The sequence below is a fragment of the Stomoxys calcitrans genome, chromosome 1, assembly GCF_963082655.1.
Source record: "Stomoxys calcitrans chromosome 1, idStoCalc2.1, whole genome shotgun sequence".
NCBI lineage: Eukaryota > Metazoa > Arthropoda > Insecta > Diptera > Muscidae > Stomoxys > Stomoxys calcitrans.
Window position 1 is genome coordinate 243,519,806 of NC_081552.1, and position 24,596 is coordinate 243,544,401.

General features: G+C 37.3%; 1 protein-coding gene across 1 annotated transcript; it reads right to left on the reverse strand.

Moving 5' to 3' along the window:
• Positions 1 to 21,792: 21,792 nt before the first annotated feature.
• Positions 21,793 to 24,291, reverse strand: LOC106094387 (calcium/calmodulin-dependent protein kinase type 1). Its single transcript, XM_013261599.2, has one exon. The coding sequence runs from the start codon at positions 23,445 to 23,447 to the stop codon at positions 22,098 to 22,100; it is 1,350 nt and encodes a 449-aa protein (XP_013117053.1). The 5' UTR covers positions 23,448 to 24,291; the 3' UTR covers positions 21,793 to 22,097.
• Positions 24,292 to 24,596: the final 305 nt, after the last annotated feature.

Consider the following 24,596-nt stretch of genomic DNA (forward strand, 5'->3'; position numbering starts at 1 on the left):
CATAACTCACAATCCATTTGGTTCCCAACCTATTGCATTTCTGAATATTTTGCACATCAAGCAAAATACGACTTGATTCTTGACTCGTTTCATTTTTATGTTTCTTCATCTCTAGGAATAAGTTAGTTGTAATTTACTACTCACCAGAAACAAACGGCAGTAGCCGGAATAAAAATAAAAGGCCTCGGCCAATAACAAACAAAAAAAAATATATTTTTATTTTAAAGTCCTTCCAGGACACAACAGTAATTTGTAGTCCTATGCAGCCATCGCAATGCCTACTGATGCTCGGCGAATGGAAATTCTCCAACGAGAGGAGCGAGAGGAGTAGTCCCTCCCGCTTCTTGGCTACTGATGAGAGAGAAGGGAGTTCGGTCTGTACGACTCCCCCTTGCTCGCTTTCTTTTCAAGTTTCAGTAGCGGGATCAGACTGTCCATCTTCCAAACATAGGGTACAATAATTGTATTCAGATAGGCTCAGGACAGTTGTAAGGTAGTCGACTCCAGGCAGATCCAGATTCTTCAGCATCAGTGTAGAGATTCTGTCTGGAACCAGCATCTTGCGCGACTTGGCGCCACGAATGACATTCGTAACTTCGTTATTGTTGTTGTAGCAGTGTGTTTTACACTGAAAGACTCCATTGGGCCAATGAAAAGTTCCATCGGGCCAATGCGGTACGTACAACCGGATGCCATGGGATTGCACGGTAATTTGTGATGGCTGTCCAGCGGCACGGAGATCACGAATATACGAATGGCTCCCCTATTAAACCTTTCACTCACCGGTCAATAGATTGAAGGAAAATTTTATTTATAAAAAAAAAATTGTTTTCCCAGCAAGCAAAAAAAAAAAACATCCCAAAACAAAAACCAGCTGTTTCTGTGCAAATTTTCACTGAAAGTCGTTCTCGTACTTTTGCTTACAAATTTTTTAAAGAGAGTAAAATGGATTACTCTCCTGCACATTTTTAATGGCAAATTTTTTACTGGAAAAGTACGTGAACAGACCTATACTTTGTTTACGTTTTCCCCTATTTGATGACATTTTCAATCGGCAAATGACAATAACCGCCCTCGACTGTCGCAGATCTCTCAACGAGATGGCTGAACAGTTCAATATTCACCTATTTTGGATGCCGGACCACGGTGATGTCCCAGGGAATTGTAAAGCAGACGAGCTTGCGAGACTAGCAACTACCTTACACATGCTAGTGGAACTGGAATCTGTGGGTATGCCAGCGACATTTAAGCAAAGTTTTTAGGACCTGTCCCGAAGGACGAAGGAAGAGGGGCTTTGAGCACTCGAAACCTATGTGGCCTAATCTATACTTGAAGAGGTCTACCGCTTTGGTGTCACTGGTTAGAATAGACGTCTCAGTCATTGTGTCCATCATGACAGGTCTAATTGGAAAACATGCTGACAGACTGAAGGTTGCCAGCAACGAATTTTGCAGAAACTGTGAGGATATCGAAGAAGAAGAGACTATACAACACCTTCTGTGTGTGTGTGTGTCTCGCACTAGCAGTCAGAAGGAGCTCCCCTTAAGATTCTCATTTCTTTCTCATGTTGTTGGACTCTTTAAAGCGATCTGGATGGTTCAACGGTAGGAACTAGCAGTTGTTGGAGCAGTGTGTTATAGACTGACGGGGCAGCCCATGCCGATGAAGAACTCCATCGGGTCAATCCGATACGTACAACCGGCTGCCATGGAATTCCTTCTTCTGTTCCTGTGATATCACAGGCTGATGACAGACTGCCACTTCAACCTAACCTAAGACTTGTCTTATGTACGTCGAATACAGATAGAGCATGCTCCAATCGGCATGTATTCTCATATGTATTGTACTTTATGTTTGTTTTTCGTTTATATCGAAAAAGTTGAATATTTATTCCAAAATACATTGGTCATATTAAATTTTTCGTACGCATCATATTTACAATGTGTATAACTTCAGAGTTGCTGTTTTCGAAATAACGTATGACATGTCTTATCGTCTAATGGCAGCTTTTGGATGTATTGTTGTTGTTGTTATATGTCGGCTTGCAAAGAGTGCGTTTCCACAATAAATTTGTACTTTATGTCGCTAAAATTTAAAATAAATTGTTGCAGGAAAATTAACAAATTTCGTCGTCGTTTTTCGACAAAAGTTGTTGTTTTTCAAATTATTTTTTATCTGTGTGCGCATCGGTGGTCTTTAGCCAAATAACAATATAGAGTTATTTTTCATAAAGGATGCAATAGACGAAAAAACCAAAATTGTAAGGATTGCTGGCGAAATACATTTATCAACGCGAAGTATAACGACAATGTACAGATGTACGCAAACAAAGCGATCAGAATTATAAGAAACTGGTTGGAATGGATTAACTTAAAGCTGATGGTAGCTGAGCGTATAAGCATGGTATGGATGTTCGCGGGAAAATTCAGTTTTTCAAATGTCCAAAAAGAAGTAAAAATATGTCCTCTGTAAAGTCTTTGCTTAATTCCTACTGACAGCCATTTCAGTCCTCAAACAAACAAAAGTAATCTTCAATATCTAGAAAAGAGGCGTTGAGGCACAGGCAAACCGCACTCATATTGTTGAAATAAAGATATGATAGTGCATCAGCGATATTTCCTAATGGTTTCAAACTAATGACACAGTGAAAGGACTCTGACCTATTTATTTGTTTGTGGTAGAAATCTATTTCTCTGCCCAATTGAAAGCAAAGGCCACTGTACTAACCAAAAATTAATCAATTATAAATATCTTAATAAAACATTGCATATGAGCAATGGTTTGATTACCAAACGATGGCGCCATTATGACGCTCACAACCAGATGTTCCATAACAGAAATCTAAAATCTATTTTCGAGGACAACTTAATTAGAATTGATGTTTAAGTAACCCCAATAAAAATTAGCCCAACTGATATTGATATGAAGCATATAACTTTAAAGAGATTTCTTAAAAAACATACAACAAATTATTTAAAAACATATCGTAAACAAACAAAACTCAACGACGAATAGTAAAAAGAAATAAAAAGAAAAAAATGCAAATTTTATCATTTTGCCAAAAACCAGAACAAAAACAAAGAACAATATTTGTTTAATCACAAGGCCAAATGGCAAGAGAAAGATGAATTTTTAGTAGAGAAAGTTTTTTTGTTGGCTAAAACAAAGTGCAAAAACAGGTCTTGAGTCTTAAATTTTTTAAATTTATTTTTTTAAGTCTAAAACGCTGAAAAAAAGGTAAAAAATCTCATACAGCAATAGAAGACGATTGTGCTTTAAAAAGAAACTATGGGTGAATGTACAAAGGTTTGGTTAGATTTCGCTAATAAAACGATATAATTCAAGTTCTAAACCAATGGAGCGGCCGAGACCGAAGTGTAGACTTTAAGCGACATACTTAATGCAAAAAAATATTAATTTTTATTAGCTGGTACTTCTCGCACAGCATTCAGAATCATCGCCATGCCAACCTATATGCCATAATGACGCCGTAACATATTTGTGAAAATTATTTGGCAAAGTATGGTAAAAGTAGACTAACAACATTCGGAAGGCAAATAATATATTCCGAATTATTCGCCAATTGACCTATAAAGTATTATTATTCAGTTTATTGTCTTCCTATCCTTGAAAGGATAACAACGAAAAGAAAACTAAACATATGTTTGCTTTCATGCATCTATGTAATTATCCTACTCCTTTTCCTCCTCGTCCACCTCCTCCCCAATGTATTGTTAAAAGATAAAAGGCTTTGCATTTTCTCCTTGACATTTGAAAATTCCATGCACTACGACGAAGACGACGACGACAACATATGTTTGTCGACCTTCGCTGCACTGTCATGTTAAACCCCACTAGATTTGTGAAAAAATAAGGCCATTGCTCTAGTGGCCTAAGAAACCTCCAAAACTCTGTCACATGCTCAAAAAGAGCCCGTTTCGTTTTTCTTATCGCTTTTCTTTGCGCCGTCATTTAATTAAATTCAATGTCTCGCTATCTTTCTGTTGCGCTGGAAAATAAGGACAAATTTAAATAAAAGGGTAATGGTGATAGTGATTTGGTTTTAACAATGCAAATTATATACAACTGCGATAGGACTTTTCATTTTCTTTCCAACCATACGACAATATGAGTGCAAGCATATTCTACTGGAAATATAATGGTATAATTATAATATTCTACACTGAGTGAAAAAAGTCTGCGTATATTTTTTTCGTATTATTTTATGAACTCAAAAATGTCCCGTAAAATATCCTAACATGAAGTTATGGATAATTTAAGCGTTTTTCAAAGACTTTCTCTTAATAAGAAAATATGACGAACACAGCTTTGGACAACTCTATAAGGACGAGTAGTCCTGTGGCAAGCTTTGATTCTCTTTGGACTCCAGATACCCCATGGTCAAAATAAGGATATGACTGGGGACTATTTCCCAGTTTTTTCTATTATACTGCATCAACATAGAGGTACTATGAAGCGTTTGACTTTCCAAGAGGCTTCAACAATGGTTATGGCTCAGAATCATTCAGTTTCCATAGGGTGGAGTTCGATATATAATCTCCCAAAGGGGCCCCAAGCTAAGATTTTTGTCCAAATTTTATTTCTATAAAATTAAGTCTATAATTAACTTTATTTAGAAAAATTAGTTATGTATCCAATTTTTTTTTTTTTGTAAAAATTTTATTTTTTAATATTTATTGCTATAGACAATTTTGTCAAAATTTTATTTGTACTGAAAAATGTTTTCTTAAAATTTTTGGGCGAAGATAATTCAATTTCACAATTTTTCGTTTGTTTCTCTTTCGAGACGAGTTCAATGATCGGTGTTTTGTTGCAATGGAAAAGGAAAGTCAGAGATCACAACACACTATGTTGTGATAGCGTTTCGTCATTTGGTTATGTATAGCGTTTCGTCATTTGGTTATGTATAGCGTTTCGTCATTTGGTTGTGTATAGCGTTTCGTCACTTGGTTGTGTACAGCGTTTCGTCATTTGGTTATGTATAGCGTTTCGTCATTTAGTTATGTATAGCGTTTCGTCATTTGGTTAGAATAACTCATAGAATAGGATGCAAAGCATACGTCTGAATTTGAACAAGGATCTTAAAGACGACTTGATTGACAAGCGCAATAGAAAACAAGTAAAACCTCACTTCCCTTATTCAAGTCCAACTTATCCAACAATACCAATAGCTACAAACGAACACAATTTTGCCGAACTTATTTGTTCTCCGCACTGAGAGCCCTGTTCAAATTCAGATGTATGATTTGCAACCAACTCTAGTTGGATTGATATGTAAAGCACCATGATCCATTTGACAAATTCTGCTGATGAAGATTTTTGATGAATCAGAAATCGCGATACAGATAGCCGGTCAAATGCCTTCAAGCAATATCACACATTTTGCCTAACTTTTGAAAGTTCTTTGCTGTGCTATTATTTGAATAGAAAGCATTGTACGAAATGGCCATATCCTGTAATGGAATCTAAATAAGATTTTAATACCAAAAAAACGCAATACAACTAACATGGTGCCATTTAGATTAAAATATACATAAGTGTTTGAATTACTGAATTATATGATGATTATTGAAGTACAAAGAAATGGTATCATTATTGAACTTAGTCTGTTTTGCGGCGAAGCTGAACTTGGCGTATTTAGGCTATTATGTAAAACATCGACCCTTTTTGTAGGGCAACCAGTGGTGTTTTGTCAACGGGAATATAGGCAACAACACCACACAAGAGAGAGTTTCAAGAGTGTTCAACGTTAGATAATAACAGAGAGAGCAACAGAGTAAATTATTGTGGTAAACAAGTTACAATTATCACGAATGGTATAAAAAGCTTGCCCTTTTTAGTCAGTTTGAAAAGGGACAGTCAAGTGTGAAGAGTAAAGTGCAACAGTGGCAGTATCCATGTAAGTGGAGTGAAAACCTTTAGTGTGCTGAGCCTATAAAGGGACATAATCGCCGACGTTTTGCCCGTAGGAGCCGCTGAGACAGTGACCACGCGTCCGACTACCCTGTAGCGAACGCAATCCGGTGACTAAAACAGCAGTCACGCCGTGAGTGAGTCACGTCCCAGAAACAAACGTAGCTTGCATCTCGCCTTTATCCTTCAGACATAAGATCCCACGAATACGACCACGTGCTTTCTGTCTACGACCATCACCCCGTGATATAGTGCCATATTCACGCCGTGAGTCACGTCCCAGAAACAAACATAACCAGCATCTCGTCTTTGTCCTTCAGACATAAGAGCCGCTGAGCTTGCGAATACGGCAACGTGCTTTCTGTCCACGACCATCACCCTATGATTTAGTGCCGTATTCACGCCATGAGTTATTCACATCTCCGAAACAAACGTAACCAGCATCTCGCCTTTCTCCTTCAGACATAAGAGCCGCTGAGCTTACGAAAACAACCACTTGCTTTCTGTCCACGACCATCACTCCATGATTTAGTGGCGTATTCACGCCATGAGTGAACCACGTCTCCGAAACAAACGTAGACAGCACCTCACCTTTGTCCTTCAGATATAAGAGACGCTGAGCCCGCCAATACGACCACATGCTTTCTGTCCACGACCATCAACCCGTGATTTAGAGCCGTATTCACGCCGCAAGTGAAACACGTCTCCGAAGCAAACGTGGCCAGCACCTCCTCTTTGTCCTTCAGACATAAGAGCCGCTGAGCCCGCGAAAACGACAACGTGCTTTCTATCCACGACCATCAACCCGTGATTTAGTGCAGTATTCACGCCTTGAGTGAACCACGTCGCCGAAGCCAACGTAGCCAGCACCTCGACTTTATCCTTCAGACATAAGAGCCGCTGAGCCCGCGAGTACGATCACGTGAGTTACGATAGCACAATCCCAACCTTAATAACATTTCCTAATCCACCTACGTTATAATATTTCCAAATAAATTTCATATAAGAACATGTAGGTCACTTCATTTCATTTCATTCCATTTCAACACCTGGTTGCTACATTTAAGAACACACAAACATACATACATACGTAAAAGCTCACACAGTCATCCAGGTGCATCTTTTTGCAACAGTTTTCTCACAGTCATTTTACATACATACATACAAGCTGACACAGTCATTCAACTGCATCTTTAGCAATAGTTTTCTCACAGTCATTTTTGTTAAGCTAAGCTATTCTGTAATTTCTATTGTTAAGTTATTGGTACTTGTGAAAAAATTTGAATAAAGAAAATGACTCCCGTTCTGACAACCAACTAGTGAAGTTGTTATTAATTAACTGGCGCAGTCGGTAGGATTTGCATAATATAAATTTTTCGAACCCACCGTACACATATTTAGATGATTACTACCAAGAAGACATTGCTTGTATCCAGGGAAATGACTATAGTCAAGAACCTATAGAACCTTTAGGGCATAGCGTTGAGGAAAGTCATTTCGACAACGAGATTGACGACTCGGAAAATTTTCAGTCGAGAGCCTCGCAGGACCAACTGGATACTTAGACGTAAATGTACACGGACAGACCTTACCCTTCATTGAGATATCCTCTCCTTTCGATAGACCATTAAAATTTTTAATCGATACAGGTGCTTCGGCATCATTCATAAACCCAGAAATTGTTAATCCAAACGAATGTGAGACTTGTGCTCCTATTATTATGACAACGTCCCTCGTCAGTCACACCTTGGATAGGAAAATTAAATTACCAATGTTTTTAGAATTCAGAACCGAAGGTGAAATAGAATTTTACGTGTTCAAATTTCACAATTATTTCGATGGATTAATTGGAGTAGATATTTTAAATAGGTTGAAAGCTAAAGTAGATTTTGGTAGGAAATCCCTGATCACCAACTCTATCGAAATCCCATTTAAATTTAGACCAAACTTTTCATCAGGGAAATTCCATATTCCGCCATGTTCGAAACTTGTCATTAAATGCCCAGTAGATACCAAAAACGGCGACTTTTTTATGAGAAAAACGTTTTTGGAACCCGACTTATTTATTTCTGAAGGTATTTACTTCTCGAGAGAATGGCACAGTTTCGTCGAAATTGTGAACAACTCGGACAAGGAAAAAATTCTATGCATTGAACAACCGATAAAGACAATCCCATATGCGAAGGCGGATTTCATTGAAGTTAACAACTTCAATATAGATGCGGGAACCCCGAACCTCACTAATAACGTATGGAAATCCATTCGGATGAACCATCTAAATGTTGAGGAAAGGAAGGCTTTAATAAACCTCGGCAAAAATTTCGAAGATATATTCTTCAAGGAAGGCGAAACCCTTACCTTCTCTAACCAAATCAAACACCGAGTAAAGACGTCGGATGACATACCAATATTCACTAAATCTTATAGATATCCTTATATACATAAGGAAGAAGTAAGATGTCAAATCGATAAGATGCTACGACAGGGTATTATTAAACCGAGTTTCTCCCCCTGGAGTGCTCCCGTGTGGATAGTCCCTAAAAAGAAGGACGCCAGTGGCATCCAGAAATGGAGACTTGTGATCGATTATAGGAAGTTAAACGAAAAAACTATATGCGACAAATATCCAATACCCAATATTACGGATATATTGGATAAATTGGGAAGAAGCATGTATTTTTCGACACTTGACCTGGCAAGCGGCTTCCACCAGATTGAAATGGACCCAAGAGATGTTTGTAAAACGGCATTTTCTGTTGATGGAGGTCATTTTGAATTCGTACGAATGCCCTTTGGCTTGAAGAATGCCCCATCAACATTCCAACGGGTCATGGATAATGTCTTGAAGGACCTAATTGGAACAGTTTGCTTAGTCTACTTGGACGACATAATTGTTTACTCTACCTCATTGCAAGAACACACGGAGAATTTGAAGAAAGTTTTCGAGCGACTCAGAGAGTCAAACTTGAAAATTCAGTTAGATAAATCCGAGTTCCTATGCAAAGAGTGTGCATTTTTGGGACATATTGTTTCCACAGAGGGTATTAAGCCAAATCCCGAAAAAATTAAGGCTATACGAAAATTTCCTATCCCCAAAACACAAAGGGAGATCAAGTCCTTTTTAGGGTTATTGGGATACTACCGGAAATTTATTCAGAATTTTTCGAATATTACGAAACCTTTTACTGAATGTCTGAAGAAAGGTCGGAGAATACGTTTCGACGAACGGTATGTAAAGGCATTTGAGACCTGCAAGGACCTTTTAACTAATGACCCGATTCTTCAATACCCAGATTTTTCAAAACCTTTCAATCTCACTACGGATGCTAGCGACTTTGCTCTTGGAGCGATTCTTTCCCAAGGAACAATTGGGGCGGACAAACCGATATGCTATGCTAGCAGGACATTGACCGACACTGAACTTAACTATTCCACTATAGAAAAGGAACTGTTGGCCATTGTCTGGGCGACGAAGTATTTTCGGCCCTACCTATTCGGCCGAAAATTCAAGATTATAACAGACCACAGGCCACTGACCTGGATTATGAGTCTGAAAGAGCCGAATTCGAAACTAGTTAGGTGGAGGTTGAAACTAGAGGAATTTGATTATGAGATAGCATATAAGAAAGGGAAACTTAATACAAACGCTGATGCGTTGAGCCGCATCAAGATAGACAATTGTGAGATTTCGAAGACCAGCGAAATTGGCATCAATTTACTTGAAAATGTTACGGATGGATCAACGATTCATTCTGCGGACGAGAATTTTGACGATGGGATCCCCATATCGGAGCGACCCATTAACGAGTTCAACATCCAAATTATACTCCAAATACGTGACAGGGCACCTGCCATGGTGCTGGAGACTATATTCAAGAATAAGATGAGGAAGACAATTAGTAGACCGGAATATAACGAGACTACCATGACAGAGATCTTCAGACAACACATACCTTCGAAGAAGCTATGTGCTATAATGTCTGACGACGAGAATTTTAGGATACTTCAAAGCACATACTCAAAATTTTTCTCCAATAACAAACTTTTCAAACTAGTGAGATGTAAAGTCATGCTAACCGATATTAAAGACATCGCCGAACAGGATAGACTTATTAGTGAGTACCACGTCAATCACAACCATAGGGGCATACAAGAATCATACGAACACCTTAAACGGGAATACTTTTTCCCATATATGAAAAACAAAATTGCAAGTTACATAAACCTTTGTGAGACTTGTCAAACACTTAAATATGATAGAAGACCACCGAAGCCGAAATTTGAAAAACCCGAAACTCCGAGTAGCCCTTTGGATATAATCCACATAGATGTCTACTGCATAAATAAGCGAAATATCTTGACGTTCATAGATAAGTTTTCGAAATACGCAGCAGCATACTCCTTAGATTCAAGAAATAGTCTATCCATTTTAAAGAGTATAAAACACTTTACTAGCCTGCACGGCATACCCCGAAAAATCATCTGCGATCAAGGCACAGAATTCAGCGCCTCTATTATAAAAGATTTTTGCAAAATGAACAACATAGAAATTCATTATACATCGTTTCAACAAAGCACTGGTAATTCCCCGGTAGAAAGACTGCATTCGACAATAACGGAAACATACAGGATCATCTTACAGAAATATAAAAATTCCGAACTCCCATTGGACCACGACGAAATTCTAGCAGAAGTCATAATGACATATAACAACTCCATTCACTCATCGACTAAATTGACCCCTTTTGAACTATTTTATGGTAGGACTCAAAGTTTCGAAAAGAATTTAACTTATAACACCGAACACGATTACCTACGAAGGTTACAAGATTTTCAGAATCATCTATACACAATGGTAAAAGAAAAGTTGTCAAAGGATACAGAGAAAAGAATCGACAAATTAAACGTCAATAGAGACACACCTGACAATTTTATTCAAGACGAAAATATTTACAGAAAAGAATGTAGACGCAATAAAATAACCCCGAGGTTCTCGAAACGCTTAGTAAAACAGGACGGAAAAGTAACCCTACTTACTTCCAATAATCAAAAGTTACATAAATCCAAAATAAAAAGGAAACGTAAAAACTATACCTAATTTTCTTTTTAGATTAGCTTGGACGCAAGCTCATATAAGAATAGTCAATGTGGGAGAAGGACAAGGCATCATTCCTCTGAAACTGGGAAGAGGCAAAATTATAACAGACTACAATCATTTAATACATATAGTAAACCTGGAAGCCTACGCTAATAACTTAATACAATTAGAGAAGACAATAGATCACTTTAACACAACCAAATTTTCGGAAACTGCACTAAAAACTACTAAATTGAAATTAAAAGAATTATCAACGAAACTACATATATTAACACCGAAATATAGGCAAAAAAGAGGACTTGTAAATGTTTTGGGATCTGCTATTAAAGTAATAACGGGAAATATGGATAATGAAGATGCCGAGAGATTGAACAAGGATATAGACAACTTACTAACAAGTAATAACCGTATTAATAACACACTTACCCAACAACTAATTTTAAACACCAACATGATAACCAGATTCGAAAATATTACTAATTACATCAACAATGAACAAATAGCTATAACAAAGTCAATAAGAAATATTCAAGATCAGACCCAAAACTCCCTCAACCCAACAATAAATACTCTAATGCAAATTCAACAACTAAACCAACTAAACTACAATATTGACATACTAAATCAACACCTTAACAATGTGGCTGAAGCACTAGTACTATCTAAGTTAAATATTATTCCTAAATTGATTCTAGACCCATTAGAGCTAACTGCAATTTATAAGACCTTATACAATGCAACACATATACAATCCTCAGAACACTTATACGAACTATTAGAACTGAATGCGTATTATAACAACACGAACATAATATTTAATATAAAAATCCCTATTTTGTGCAACAGTGTCTTTGATTTTTTCCATGTTATACCAATACCATTTAATAAGACTTTAGAAATCATAAGCGAAAAATATGTACTAGCAAATAAAAATGAACTTGTTATGATTAAAATTAGATGTAAAGAAATAGAAAAGGAATTTTACTGTAATGAAAATAACGCATTAAAATCACATATAAATACGAATTGTATAAAGGATATCATGTATAAAAACCAAACAGCATCATGCCATTTAAAAGATATAGGACAAAAAATAGACATTATACGTCCAGAGAATGATTATTTGATACTTGTAAACCCCCCAACACAACAAATATATACACATTGCAATAACCTCACTCAAACCTACACAATAAATTCTTCATCATTAATCTATTTTACAAATTGTAAAATTGCCATCAATGATATATGGTATAACAATGAGAACGACATTTTCTGGGACAACGGCAAGCTATTTGAAATGCCACCCAGCTTTAATAACAACATTGTTATTCTTTCGAAACAAGAAGAAATAACAATTCCCAAATTAAACGAATATAGATTTCAAAACACAGAATTAATACAAAATTTGGAAAAAAGCTCTACAAAAAATTTTAAATTGACATATACAGCATTCAGCTCACTAACTGTTCTAACTATCATACTAGTTATCATCATTATCTTGAAGAAATCAACTTCAATTATTTATTCATTAGAGCAACGAATTAATGAAGTTCCGGCCACAAATTGCCCCAAGCCCTTATGGCCCTCACTTCATTTTAGGGAGGGAGGAGTTACGATAGCACAATCCCAACCTTAATAACATTTCCTAATCCACCTACGTTATAATATTTCCAAATAAATTTCATATAAGAACATGTAGGTCACTTCATTTCATTTCATTCCATTTCAACACCTGGTTGCTACATTTAAGAACACACAAACATACATACATACGTAAAAGCTCACACAGTCATCCAGGTGCATCTTTTTGCAACAGTTTTCTCACAGTCATTTTACATACATACATACAAGCTGACACAGTCATTCAACTGCATCTTTAGCAATAGTTTTCTCACAGTCATTTTTGTTAAGCTAAGCTATTCTGTAATTTCTATTGTTAAGTTATTGGTACTTGTGAAAAAATTTGAATAAAGAAAATGACTCCCGTTCTGACAACCAACTAGTGAAGTTGTTATTAATTAACTCGTGCTTTCTGCCCACGACCATCACCCCGTAATTTAGTGCTATATTCACGCCGTAAGTGATCCACGTCTCCGACACAAAAGTTGCCAGCAACTCGCCTTTGTCCATGAGACATAAGAGCCGCTGAGCCCAAATTTAAAAATTTCATTTTTAAAGAAATGTTTTGTGAAATTTTTTTCGACGAATGTTGAAGTGCACAACAAAAAGAGTTTGGGAAAAATTTATGTGTTTTGTTGTTTTTAGCATTGATGATTAGTTTGTCTCGGAATAGTGAAAAATAAGTCTTTTTCTTCTCTTATTACGCTTGAGAGAGCTAGGGGACTTTTTGAGTCCTGTTTCAGTACAAAAGCGTGCTCTACACCGTACTCAACAGTCGTTGGGTATGTAGAGCACCTTAAACAATTTGACAAAAGTGTTAATGAAGATGTATGGCGTATCAGAAATCGCGATCCACTATGCCAGTCAAAGAGTTTTGACAACAGCATAGAATTTATATGATCACGAGCTGGAATATGTTGGACAAATCACAATTTTGTTTTTTTTTTTGAAAAAATTCTTCTTTTTAGAAAATTTTGTCAATTATTTTCTAATCTTTTAGTATTTTTTATGATTGTCTTGATTTTTCAAACATATTCCAGTTCGAGATCATAGTTAATGTTTTCTAATCAAAGAATAGCATAGCAAAGAACTTTTAAAGTTAGGCAAGTTATCGTTGACGTGGTTGAAAGAGACAACTCCTGAATCTTTCATTAATCTTGAAGGGGCTTCAGCACTGATATACTACACAGAGGAGGCGGCACAGCGATTAATGTCCGCAGCAATTTAAGCACCCACATGTGTGCCAGATCGGATATCTGCTGTGGAAAGGAAGCCGACACAACCAAGTAGTGTCTATAGGCCAAACAACAACATTGATCATGGGACCATTCATGGAAGTAGTGGAACACCTAATTATTACCTACTCGGATGTCATTATAGCAGATGATTTTAATTCTAACTTCCCTTTGGGCACAGGTCTCACCGTGCAGATGCCTTCATTGGGCTTATTACCGACCAACACATCCATGCCGACTATTTTTCGTCCATTTCCAGCACCCTTCTAGATTTGTTCGTTGTTAGTGAGACTTCAAATGTTTTCTTGTATGACCAACTCTCCGCATTGTGCTTTAATGATTTAATTTTTCTGTCCAACAGCTTTTAAATTCTTAGGAGTCTTATTCATATAGAGATTTGAGTAGACTAGACCACGAAGCCTTGCCTTCTCTAACCATATGCAATCGGTAGACAATAAGGTGAACTTTTTATCTGGAAATGTGTGTGCTATTCAGGATCTTATGCTCCCTATCAAAATGAGACGAATTTGCCCAAGGACTAAAGCTTGGTTTTCGGCAGATATTCGTGTTGCAATTGAGACCCGAAACACTGCATACTGTAGATGGAAGGGTTTTAGGTCGTCGCACCTACGAGAGGAATATCGCTCCAACAGAGCACGTGTCAATAAGTTGATAAAATCTGTCAAAGTCAACTACCACCTCAGATATTTCACCTCGGCGATCGGTTCGAAGAAGACTTGGAAGACCATTCACGACATTGGCATCGGTTGCAGATCCCCTGATAACTTCACTAATGTGGATGTGGACGAATTTAATGCTACCTTCACGAATATCCCAGCAAACCCTCACAGATCCTAGTTTCTATGATTTTGTTTTCACTCTTGAGGTTCGTTACAGCGACGTTTTTGAATTCTAGGGTATAGAACAAAGCAATGTGGCATTAGGTTTCTCAATGGTGACATCAGATGCAGTTGGATTCGATGGCATTGAACCTAAATTTCTTAAGGCACTGTTGCCATATATTTTGCCACACATTACCCCTATTTTTAATAGTATTTTAACTAGGAGTTCATTTGCGGTGGAGGCCACCGTAGCGAAGAGGTTAGCATGTCCGCCTTTGGCGCTGAGCGCCTGGGTTCGAATCCAGGCGAGACCATCTGAACAAATTTTCAGCGGTGGTTTTCCCCTCCTAATGCTGGCAACATTTGTGAGGTACTATACCATGTAAAACTTCTCTCCAAAGAGGTGTCGCATTGCGGCACGCCGTTTGGACTCGGCTATAAAAAGAAGGCCCCTTATCATTGAGCTTAAACTAGAATCGGACTGCACTCATTGATATGTGAGAAGTTTGCCCCTGCTCAGTGCAATGTTCATGGGCAAAATTTGCAATTTTGTTCATTTGCGGTGGCATGGAAGTACACTAAGGTTATACCCTTACCCAAGAATTCCAGGGAGTTTCGACCCATTTCCATTTTGTGTTTTCTGTCCAAAGTATTTCAAAAAAGCATGTATAGGCAGATGTTTTCGTATATAAATGAAAACTCTCTTTTATATGAAAGGCAGTCAGGTTTCCGGCCCGGTTATGGCTGTAGAAGTGCTCTAGCAGATATCGTGGAGGATATAAGAAAAAACTTGGCGAATTACGAATTAAACCTCCTTTTTCTCCTCGACCATTGGAAGGCATTCGATACAGTCGATCACAATATGTTGGCGGCAAAGTCAAAACACTTGTTTCGTTTCTCGTCGTCGTCTGTTCGCTTAATTCATATCTCTCCAATCGTACCCAATCCGTGGTTTCGAAGTCAGCTGTTTCCAGTCCCTTGTCTGTTATTCGATAAGTTCCCCAGGCATCAATTCTGGGTCCTATTATATTTTCTTTATACAGCAAGAGCTGCCAGAGCAGCTCTCATTTTGCAAGGCCCACATGTATGCGGATGATGTGCAGGTCTATATAAGTAGTCCTAAGGAATATCTAGAAGACCAAGTCGGGATGCTGAACCATGACCCGTCTCGGAATTAAAAAAAAAATTAAAATTTCTTTTTTTTATGAAAACTTTTTTAAAGTCCCGCCTTTTTCTTAAGAAATATCTTTTTTAGCCTTTTTAAAAATTCTGTCAAATACTGTAGCTTGACATTATACTGAACATGATTGAATTAATTAATTCAACCATGATAATAAAGCTATACAAGTGTTTATATTCCAAATTTATGAAGCAATATATCACTCCCTGGCCGCCAGTCAGCGTTATATAGCCCCAATGACACATTCCATTTGTACAAATAAACCATAAAGTATACTGACTAACACTCTAGAGGTCCCTTGGGACTCTGCATATCCCATTGGTCTTATCTAATTAAATAGCCTACCTTCTTTTATAATCCATTCATTATTAATCCAAAAAACAACGTACCTACATCCTCAACACACAAAAAAAAACGTTCACAAAACTTTTCAACTGTCACAACACAACATCAATACCACATGCCTAGCATGGGCAAGATTAAAATTTAGCAATCTTCAGAAACAATAATGTTCCCATAACCACAATGCCTTAGGATCTGTTAAATTAACCATCTATCAGATATTCGCATAAGCGGCAAAGTGCTTGTGATATGATTTTTTTTTTATCTAATCCGCAAAAGAAAGAAGTTTTGAAATTCAAACCGCAATTGTTAGAATCTGTTTTTTTTTCTTCTGCGCTTTACAATGGACGATGATACTTCAAAGCAGAAATGTTTTATAATACGAAATCTCCTTAGGGCAATGATGGAAGGGTATTTGAGACGTCTCCGGCGGCTGAAAAGTGAAAAAAAACTGCGTATGTCCATACATACTTGTACATAAATAATACATACAGCGGTCAAAAAAAGTATTCATCATTCAATGTTTTTTTTTTAATAAGTCTACAAAAGACAATTGGAATAAAAACATATTAAACTAATGATGCAGTAGTGCTTGTGTGATATATATGTACACAATTTCATTGTTTTTAAAGAAAAAAATAGTATTTATTGGAACAAAAAGGGCCATTTTACAGCTGAACACAAAAAATTAAACAAAAAAAGTATTCATCATTGCAAAAAAACAAAAAAATAAATAACATAATTTAAAAAAATTAATACTTTGTTATTCGACCACCGCGTCTTATAACTTCTTTTAAACGGTTTGACATCGATTGGACTAATTTAGCGGTTATATTTTGGTCTATATTAGTCCATTCCTCCATTATCACCTGTTGCATTTGACTCTTGCTCGAAAAATTGCGCGTTCTCAATTTGCGTTCGAGATGTTCCCAAAGATGTACAATTGGGTTCAAGTCGGGACTTTGAGGAGGAGTTTTAATGACTTTGGGGCAGTTATACAGCATCCACATCTTGGTATTTAAAGCAGAATGTTTGGGGTCATTATCTTGATAATATTGAAAGTTATTACCAAGCCCAAGTTTTACAGCACTATCTTTTAAATTCCTCTTTAAAATGTCAATGTAATACTTATGATCCATTACTCCATTAATAATTTCAAGATTTCCCGCTCCTGAAGCCGCCATACACCCCCAAACCATTAAACCACCTCCACCATGTTTTACAGTAGCAACTGTGTTTCGTTCTTCAAGCTCTGTATTTGGTTTTCTGTACACTATGACCTTTCCATCGCACCCAAAAAGATTAAACTTGCTCTCGTCTGCAAAAATGACTGTTTTCCAAAATGATTCGGGCTGTTTAACATACATTTTTGCGAAGTTTAGCCTTTTCACTCGGTTTATTTTATTTATAAAGGGCTTCTTACGTGCAGTTCTTCCTCTGTAACTATGCCTTTTGAGTGTATTTCGAATTGTTTGTGTAGTAACTTCCTTCCCTAAATATTCCATAGTGTTTTTACGAAGAATGGTCGCATTTGTCTTCGGAGTTTTCTGAACTTGCCGCACTAGCCAACGCACATCTCCAACTGAAAGTGCTTTTGGTCGACCAGATCTTCGTTTATTGTCAACAGTTTTCGTTTCTGTCCACTTTCTGATGATGGATTGTATAGTAGATCGTGGTCTATTTAATATTTCACTGATAGTTTTTTGAGTTAAACCATTCCTGTGGTGTTTTATTATCAAAACTTTTACCTCATCAGAAACCTCGTTTTGCTTACGACCCATTTTGACAAAAACTATATTTTCAATGAAATTAAATATTTGCTGTCAAGGGCAAAGCCTCCTTTACTAAATAAAACAGAAAAGGGGGATTCCCAAATAATATTTGAATTTGACTTTGATGATAGCACATCAATGATGAATACTTTTTTTGTTCTGTTTTTGGTGTTATTATATAAAATTGCATTTTTTGCGCTAATTAAATTTATTTTTTGAATTTATTTTAAAACATATTACGAAAAATAAACTATTGCATTAAACTGCATTATTTGTTTACTTTAAATTTTCTTCAATTACCCAAAATAAGTGAATTTATTATCAATTTTGCTAATGATGAATACTTTTTTTGACCGCTGTATTTGTTGTAACATTGAAAATGAATGCCACTCTACACAGTATGTAATAAAGAATAATGGGTCTCTGCCAGTGTTTGCCAGTCTCCGCCAGCGTCTCTCACCATTCTCATCGTCATCATTTTTAGCTAAACTCAACATTATAACCGTATTTTATATCAATGCTTATAAAGAGCGCTCAAAAAAGAAAATAAACGACAACGAAAACGAAAACGGCGGCAGCGGCGACAATGCCAACCATGACTATGACGATGACTTCTAAAGAAACAGTTGGAACTTTACAAACATCCATCCAGTCTTCGTAACATCCATCCATCCACCATGGTGTTCATCAGTGGGACGGAGGCAGGCACTCATGTTTTCATTTGGTTTTTTTAAAGTTTGATTTCTACCACTTCAAAAAGTTTTGTCAGTTGGTTTGACTGTCTGTTGCCCCCTCCTCCAAGCAAGTAACAAACAGCAGGCGGCGGTGACTGTGACTGTGGCAATGGCAGGCCAAGACCACAACAAACAACAAGTGCCCAAAAGGCGTTTTGGTTGTTGGGAAGCATTTTTTCACATTAGCTTGGCAAAACTACCATTACCATCCATTACAGCCCAAAAACAACAACAGAAGTGGCAGGCCTGCCTGCCTGCTGCCATCAATATATTGAGCATTATTTTCACATGACTTCATACTTTATTGTTTCATTTTTGATTTCATTTGAGGCTCTAATGAAATTCACTGCTGCCACTAGAGGCGTCACTTAGCTTTGCCAGCCAGGAGCTGCCAGAAGAAAACAATGCCGGCTCTGTTTTTATTTTTCTTCTTTACCATTTGTTGTTGCTGTTTGAAAGTGAAGGGGGTTTTGATTGACTGTTATTTGGTGCTGCTGTTGCTGCCGCTGTCGTCTTGACTTTAAATCATTAGCAACGTTTTTATTTGCATTTCTAACACGTGGCCATTTTTATGGGCAACCAACCAACAAGCACTTTGAAAACTATTTATTAGGACTACAATAAGAACTTCCTTCCGTTTTTGTGAAGTTTTGCAAGTTTTGCCAGGCATGTTTATGAAGGTGATTCAACAACCACCAACCATACAGGGGGCAGGGCAGTCTACTTTCTGGCGCACATTGAAACCAAATGAATATGACTGTAAAGCCATGGAATTGCTAATTTGACAATTTGTTGAAACCCAGCCAATTTGATTTTAATTTGTATTTGTAGCATGTTAGAACAAATTATCATTGTGGTTATAGCATACCATTCCTTGCAAATTATCCATGGTATTTTGTGGTATATTTTGTCTTTACTAACACTAACACACTTTACTTTTAACACTTGTGTATTATGAAGTGTGTAAACTAGTCTTTAGATTAAATCTAAAGAAAATTGCAAAAACTTTTTTGGAATAAAAGTACAAAGTCACCACTGATAAACACTTTTCAAGTACACACAGTGTATAAGAATTCAGATGTTTGGCGTTTTAGGTAGACAAGGATGTGTACTACAGTACATCCTGGGTCATAATAAGTCTTGCCGTTTTTGGTAGGTTCCTACCGAAATTGGTAGGTTTTTATTCTCTTGGTAGCCTGACCTCAATATTTGGTAGGGTTTTCCCAACATAAAATTAATTACTGAAACAAAAAGCCGCGGATAACTCAAAATTATTTCAACTCTTCGTTAAGACTGAGCCTTGGATGTCGAGGGGTAAAATACTGTTACTACGGTTTTTGTGTGTAAATCCGAAAAGGCGCTATATGACAGCTGCATACAAATATGAGCTGTGTTCGGGAACTCAAAAATTTGTGCAAATTTGCACAAATGTTTACTGGAAGTCGTTCGCGTACTTTATTTGCCAGCAAAAGAGGGCGCGAGAGAGAGAGCAAATGTTGACAGTTCAAAAATAGAGAACCTGCAAATTTCTAGTGGGACTTTTTTTTGCCAACAGAAATTTGCAACCTTGAACAGATGTTTTGTAAAGGTCAGCTGTTTTATGAAAAGCAGCCATTACATGAGCTAACACCAAAATGGATCAAAAAGGCAGAGGTAAGAAAAAATTGTTTATTGGTAATTATTAAAGGCAGTTGTAGTCCTATGCAGCCTTCGAAATTCATGCTGATGCTCGGCGTATGGAAATTGTCCTACGAGAGGAGCGGCAGCAGTAGTCCTTCATGCGTCTCGGCTACTGATGAGATAATGGAGATCGGTCTGTACGACTCCCCCTTGCTCGTGTCCTTTTCAGCTTTCTGTAGCCGGATCAGACTGCCCATCTTTCAAACATCGGGTACTATAATAGTGTTCAGATAAGCTGAGGACAGTTGTAAGGTAATCGACTCCAGGCAGATCCAGATTTTTCAGCACCAGTGTAGAGATTCTGTCTGGAAATAGCGCTTGCGCGACTTGGCGCAACGCTTGCATTCGTAGCTTCGTGCACGGTTGTTGTAGCAGTGTGTTGTACACTGAAAGACTCCATCGGGCCAATGCGGTACGTACAACCAGCTGCCATGGGATCGCACGGTAATTTGTGATGGCTGATTACGGATATACGAATGGCTCCCCTTCTAGTCTAAATTGACGTTTATCTAAGGAAAATACCTCAAAAGATATACGAGGTAATTTGTGATGGCTGATCACGGATATACGAATGGCTCTCCTTCTAGTCTAAATTGACGTTTATCTAAGGAAAATACCTCAAAAGTATCGCCAGCATATTTTATTTAAAAAAAAATTGTTTTTCAAACAAGCGAATAAAAACGTCCCAAAACAAAAATCAGCTGTTTTTCTGCCAACTTTCACTGGAAGTCGTTCGCGTACTTTTGCTTGCAAATTTATTAAAAAGGGTAAAATAGCTCTTACCCTCTAGCAAATTTTTACTGGAAAAGTACGCGCACAGACCTATTATGCATAATTAAAAATATTATGAAAATGTTCTTAACATGTATGAAGTACGGCCTCTCAATATATTTCGGTTAGCAGTTAAGTAAAAAACAAATCTCCTATGGCAAAATGAAAAAAAAAGAAACTAAAACTGTCATCTGATACCATAAACATATGGTTTTTAAAGCCAATTCTGAAGCCAGCAGATAAATATTAAAAAATACGTTACTAAAAAAACGACTAACAATAATTCTATAGAAACCCTAGACGGAATTAATTCTTTCATATACACTATGATTTCTTACTTAAATTAAATTTATCGATAATAAAAAAAATACAAAAAAACAAAATCCTAACCCTGATTTTCAATGCGGTTTTAGTTCATTTTTTTTTTTGTTTAATTTTAGTTGAGTTTTTGTTTTCATTTAAGCCCTTAATATAAGAATTTGATTTTTTTTAAGTTGTTGTTAAAAAACTGTTTCTTGATTTTGTTTTAGAATTCAAAATATATGTGTATATATATATAATAAGTAAGTATATGTATATAAGTGCAGTTACTGATTCGATTTGACTTATTTTTCATTCAATCCTAAATTATAATAATAGTAATTATAATCATAATCATAATAGTAGTTATAGTATGTATTGTATATATGTAAGTATGCGTGTATGTTGTAAGTTGTTGTATATATTAAATGTAGTTGTATGTATGTATGTAAGTAATAATATTTTGTTGACATCACCTTTTTTGCTTACTTAAATTGTTGCTTAAATGTGCTGCAGTTTTATCGGCTTAAGAAGTTTTTGCGTTTTTTGTTTTTTTGTTTCTGTTTCTGTTTGCTGGTAGGTATATTTACTTGTTTGATTGTTTACTGCCATTATGGCAGGAGATGGCGGCTGCATTTGAGGACGACGACGACGTTGACGATGAGATTCTTTGGTTTTGAAACTCTGCATTCGATGACAAGGTGTTGCTGGGTGGTGGCGTCTTGCCTAAAAGATTCCCCGAACTGCTGGCATTGTGGGACATTTCGACATCACTGCCACTGCCGCTGCCGCCACTCACCGCTGTGCTGCCAACTGCCAAACTGTCTTGCGACAATTTGGTGTCCTTAAGTAAATTTGATTTACTTTCGTTACTGCTGTTCAAAGCCATACGCTGCATTTGCCGTATGACTGTGGCTGCCAGATAGGCTTGCTTCCATCGTGATTTGGCAAAGTTCTTCTTGAGCTGTTCTGAAACCGTTGCATGGATATTCTTGTTGCCAGCGGCATTGCCCGAAATCCAGGGATGAGCCAGGGCTTGCTTGCAGGTGAAACGCTTTTCGACCGACACACACATGAGATGACGTATGAAATCTTTGGCGGAATCGCTGATGTCATCCCAATAGGGTGAGTCAAATTCAAATTCACCCTTAAGTATCTGGGCAAAGAGATTGGCATCGTTCTCATCATAGAATGGAGGATAGCCGCACAAGAGGATGTACGAAATGACACCTATACTCCAAATATCCACGGCCTTGCCATAGGGTCGCTGTGCCAAGACCTCAGGCGCCACATATCCTGGTGTGCCACAGGCGGTTGCCATTATGCCCGAATCTTCCATTTTCGAAAGGCCAAAATCACTTATCATTATCTTGCTGTCATCATCGGGGCTGTAGAAGAGTAAATTTTCCGGCTTTAAATCTCGATGTACTACACCCTGCTCATGCATGTAGTCGACGGCCTCGAGGATCTGTCGAATCAAATCGGAGGCATCTTTCTCTGTGTAGGAGCCCTTCTCGACAATGCGATCGAATAGCTCGCCGCCTGTTACCAATTCCATAACCAAATAGATTTTTGATTTATCTTCATAGGTCTCGTACAATTGCACAATATTGGGATGGGTCAAGCGTTCACCTGTTCGGGACTCGGCCGCTGTGTCATTGTTGTGATGATTGGCACTGAAGCGCCTCAGCACTCGGATTTCATTCTCCAATGACTCCTCTTTGCCCTTCAAAGCCTTCTTATCGATTATCTTGACGGCAAAATGTTGGCCCGGATTATCCTTGCTCTCGGCTAGCCGCACCTCTGAGAAGGCTCCCGTACCCAGTAGACCATGGAGATTGTATTTATCCTCTATGGGTATAGTTTTATTGAGTTCTTTGCAAAAATCCTTTGACTTGGTCTTTTTGGCCGAATCCTTTTTGCCAAACAACGGCATTTTGACCGTGTGTGTGTGCCCTTTCACTGGCCCTGCTTGCCCCTCTGGCTATATTTACGCGCTCTCTTTTGCTCACTCCACGTCTTTGCGCTGGCTGATTCTTTTGTTTCGTCCGTCGCGAACGACAGTATTGTAGTTTGTTAGAAATCACTTTACGCGAGCAAGCTTATTAGATATTCCTTAATTCCCACTTGCCTGCTGCTGCTGCTGCTTCTGCTGCCACTACTGATGTGTTGAGCGCTAAACTGTGCTGTGCTCTGATGGCTAATGGCTCCTGCCTGCCTGTGTGTGTGTATGTTTTTGTTACTGTTGTATGATGTTTGAGAATTTTCCGTTCTGTTTAGCTGTTAACACTTTTACATTTTTTTTTCTTCTTGTATTTCTCGTTCACTTCGTCTTACGTCTTTTTTATCGATTTAATTTACATTCATACTCCCGTTAATGTTATTGCTTCTTTTCCCATTACTGGGATTATTTTTTTATTTCATGCAATATTTTATGGGTTTAATTTTAACTTTTTCGTTTCGTCGTTTCTTTAGCTATTTTTGGAGTTAGTCTTATTTTTCTTTTCTAACTCCTAACAGTAATTTTTTATATGACCCTTCGTTTCCTTTTCTTATTGGAAGATTTTTCTTCCTTTTAACTTGGTTGATTGATCGGTCGGTCGCACACACACAAACACACGCACTCACTTTACCAATTCAAATTTTCACTTGTATCACTGTGAAATTTTCTGATACTCTAAATTGTTATATTATTAACTTCTTTATTTTTTCTTTTCTTATAACTTTTTGCACTATGTTCGCTCGCTCATTCGTCGTTCACGACTTAACAAACATTTACTCGTCTATGGAGAAACACTTGCGTATACATGTACTTGCATATCACACAAACACATACACAATTCCTGACAACAGTTGCATTTTTTAGTACTTTTATCGATACATTAGCCCTGAAATCGAGAAATCGAAAGCGGATTAATTTTTGTATGGTAAATCAGTGCGGTGATTTATTTTAATACTTTCCAGTGCAAATCAGATGTTCTTGATGAAATATTAGGGCAAAGTTGTGCTGGCAAGTTATCGATTACATGCAATAACAGATAATAAGAGACGATTTGTCGTGATTTGTAGTACTAAAATAAAACAT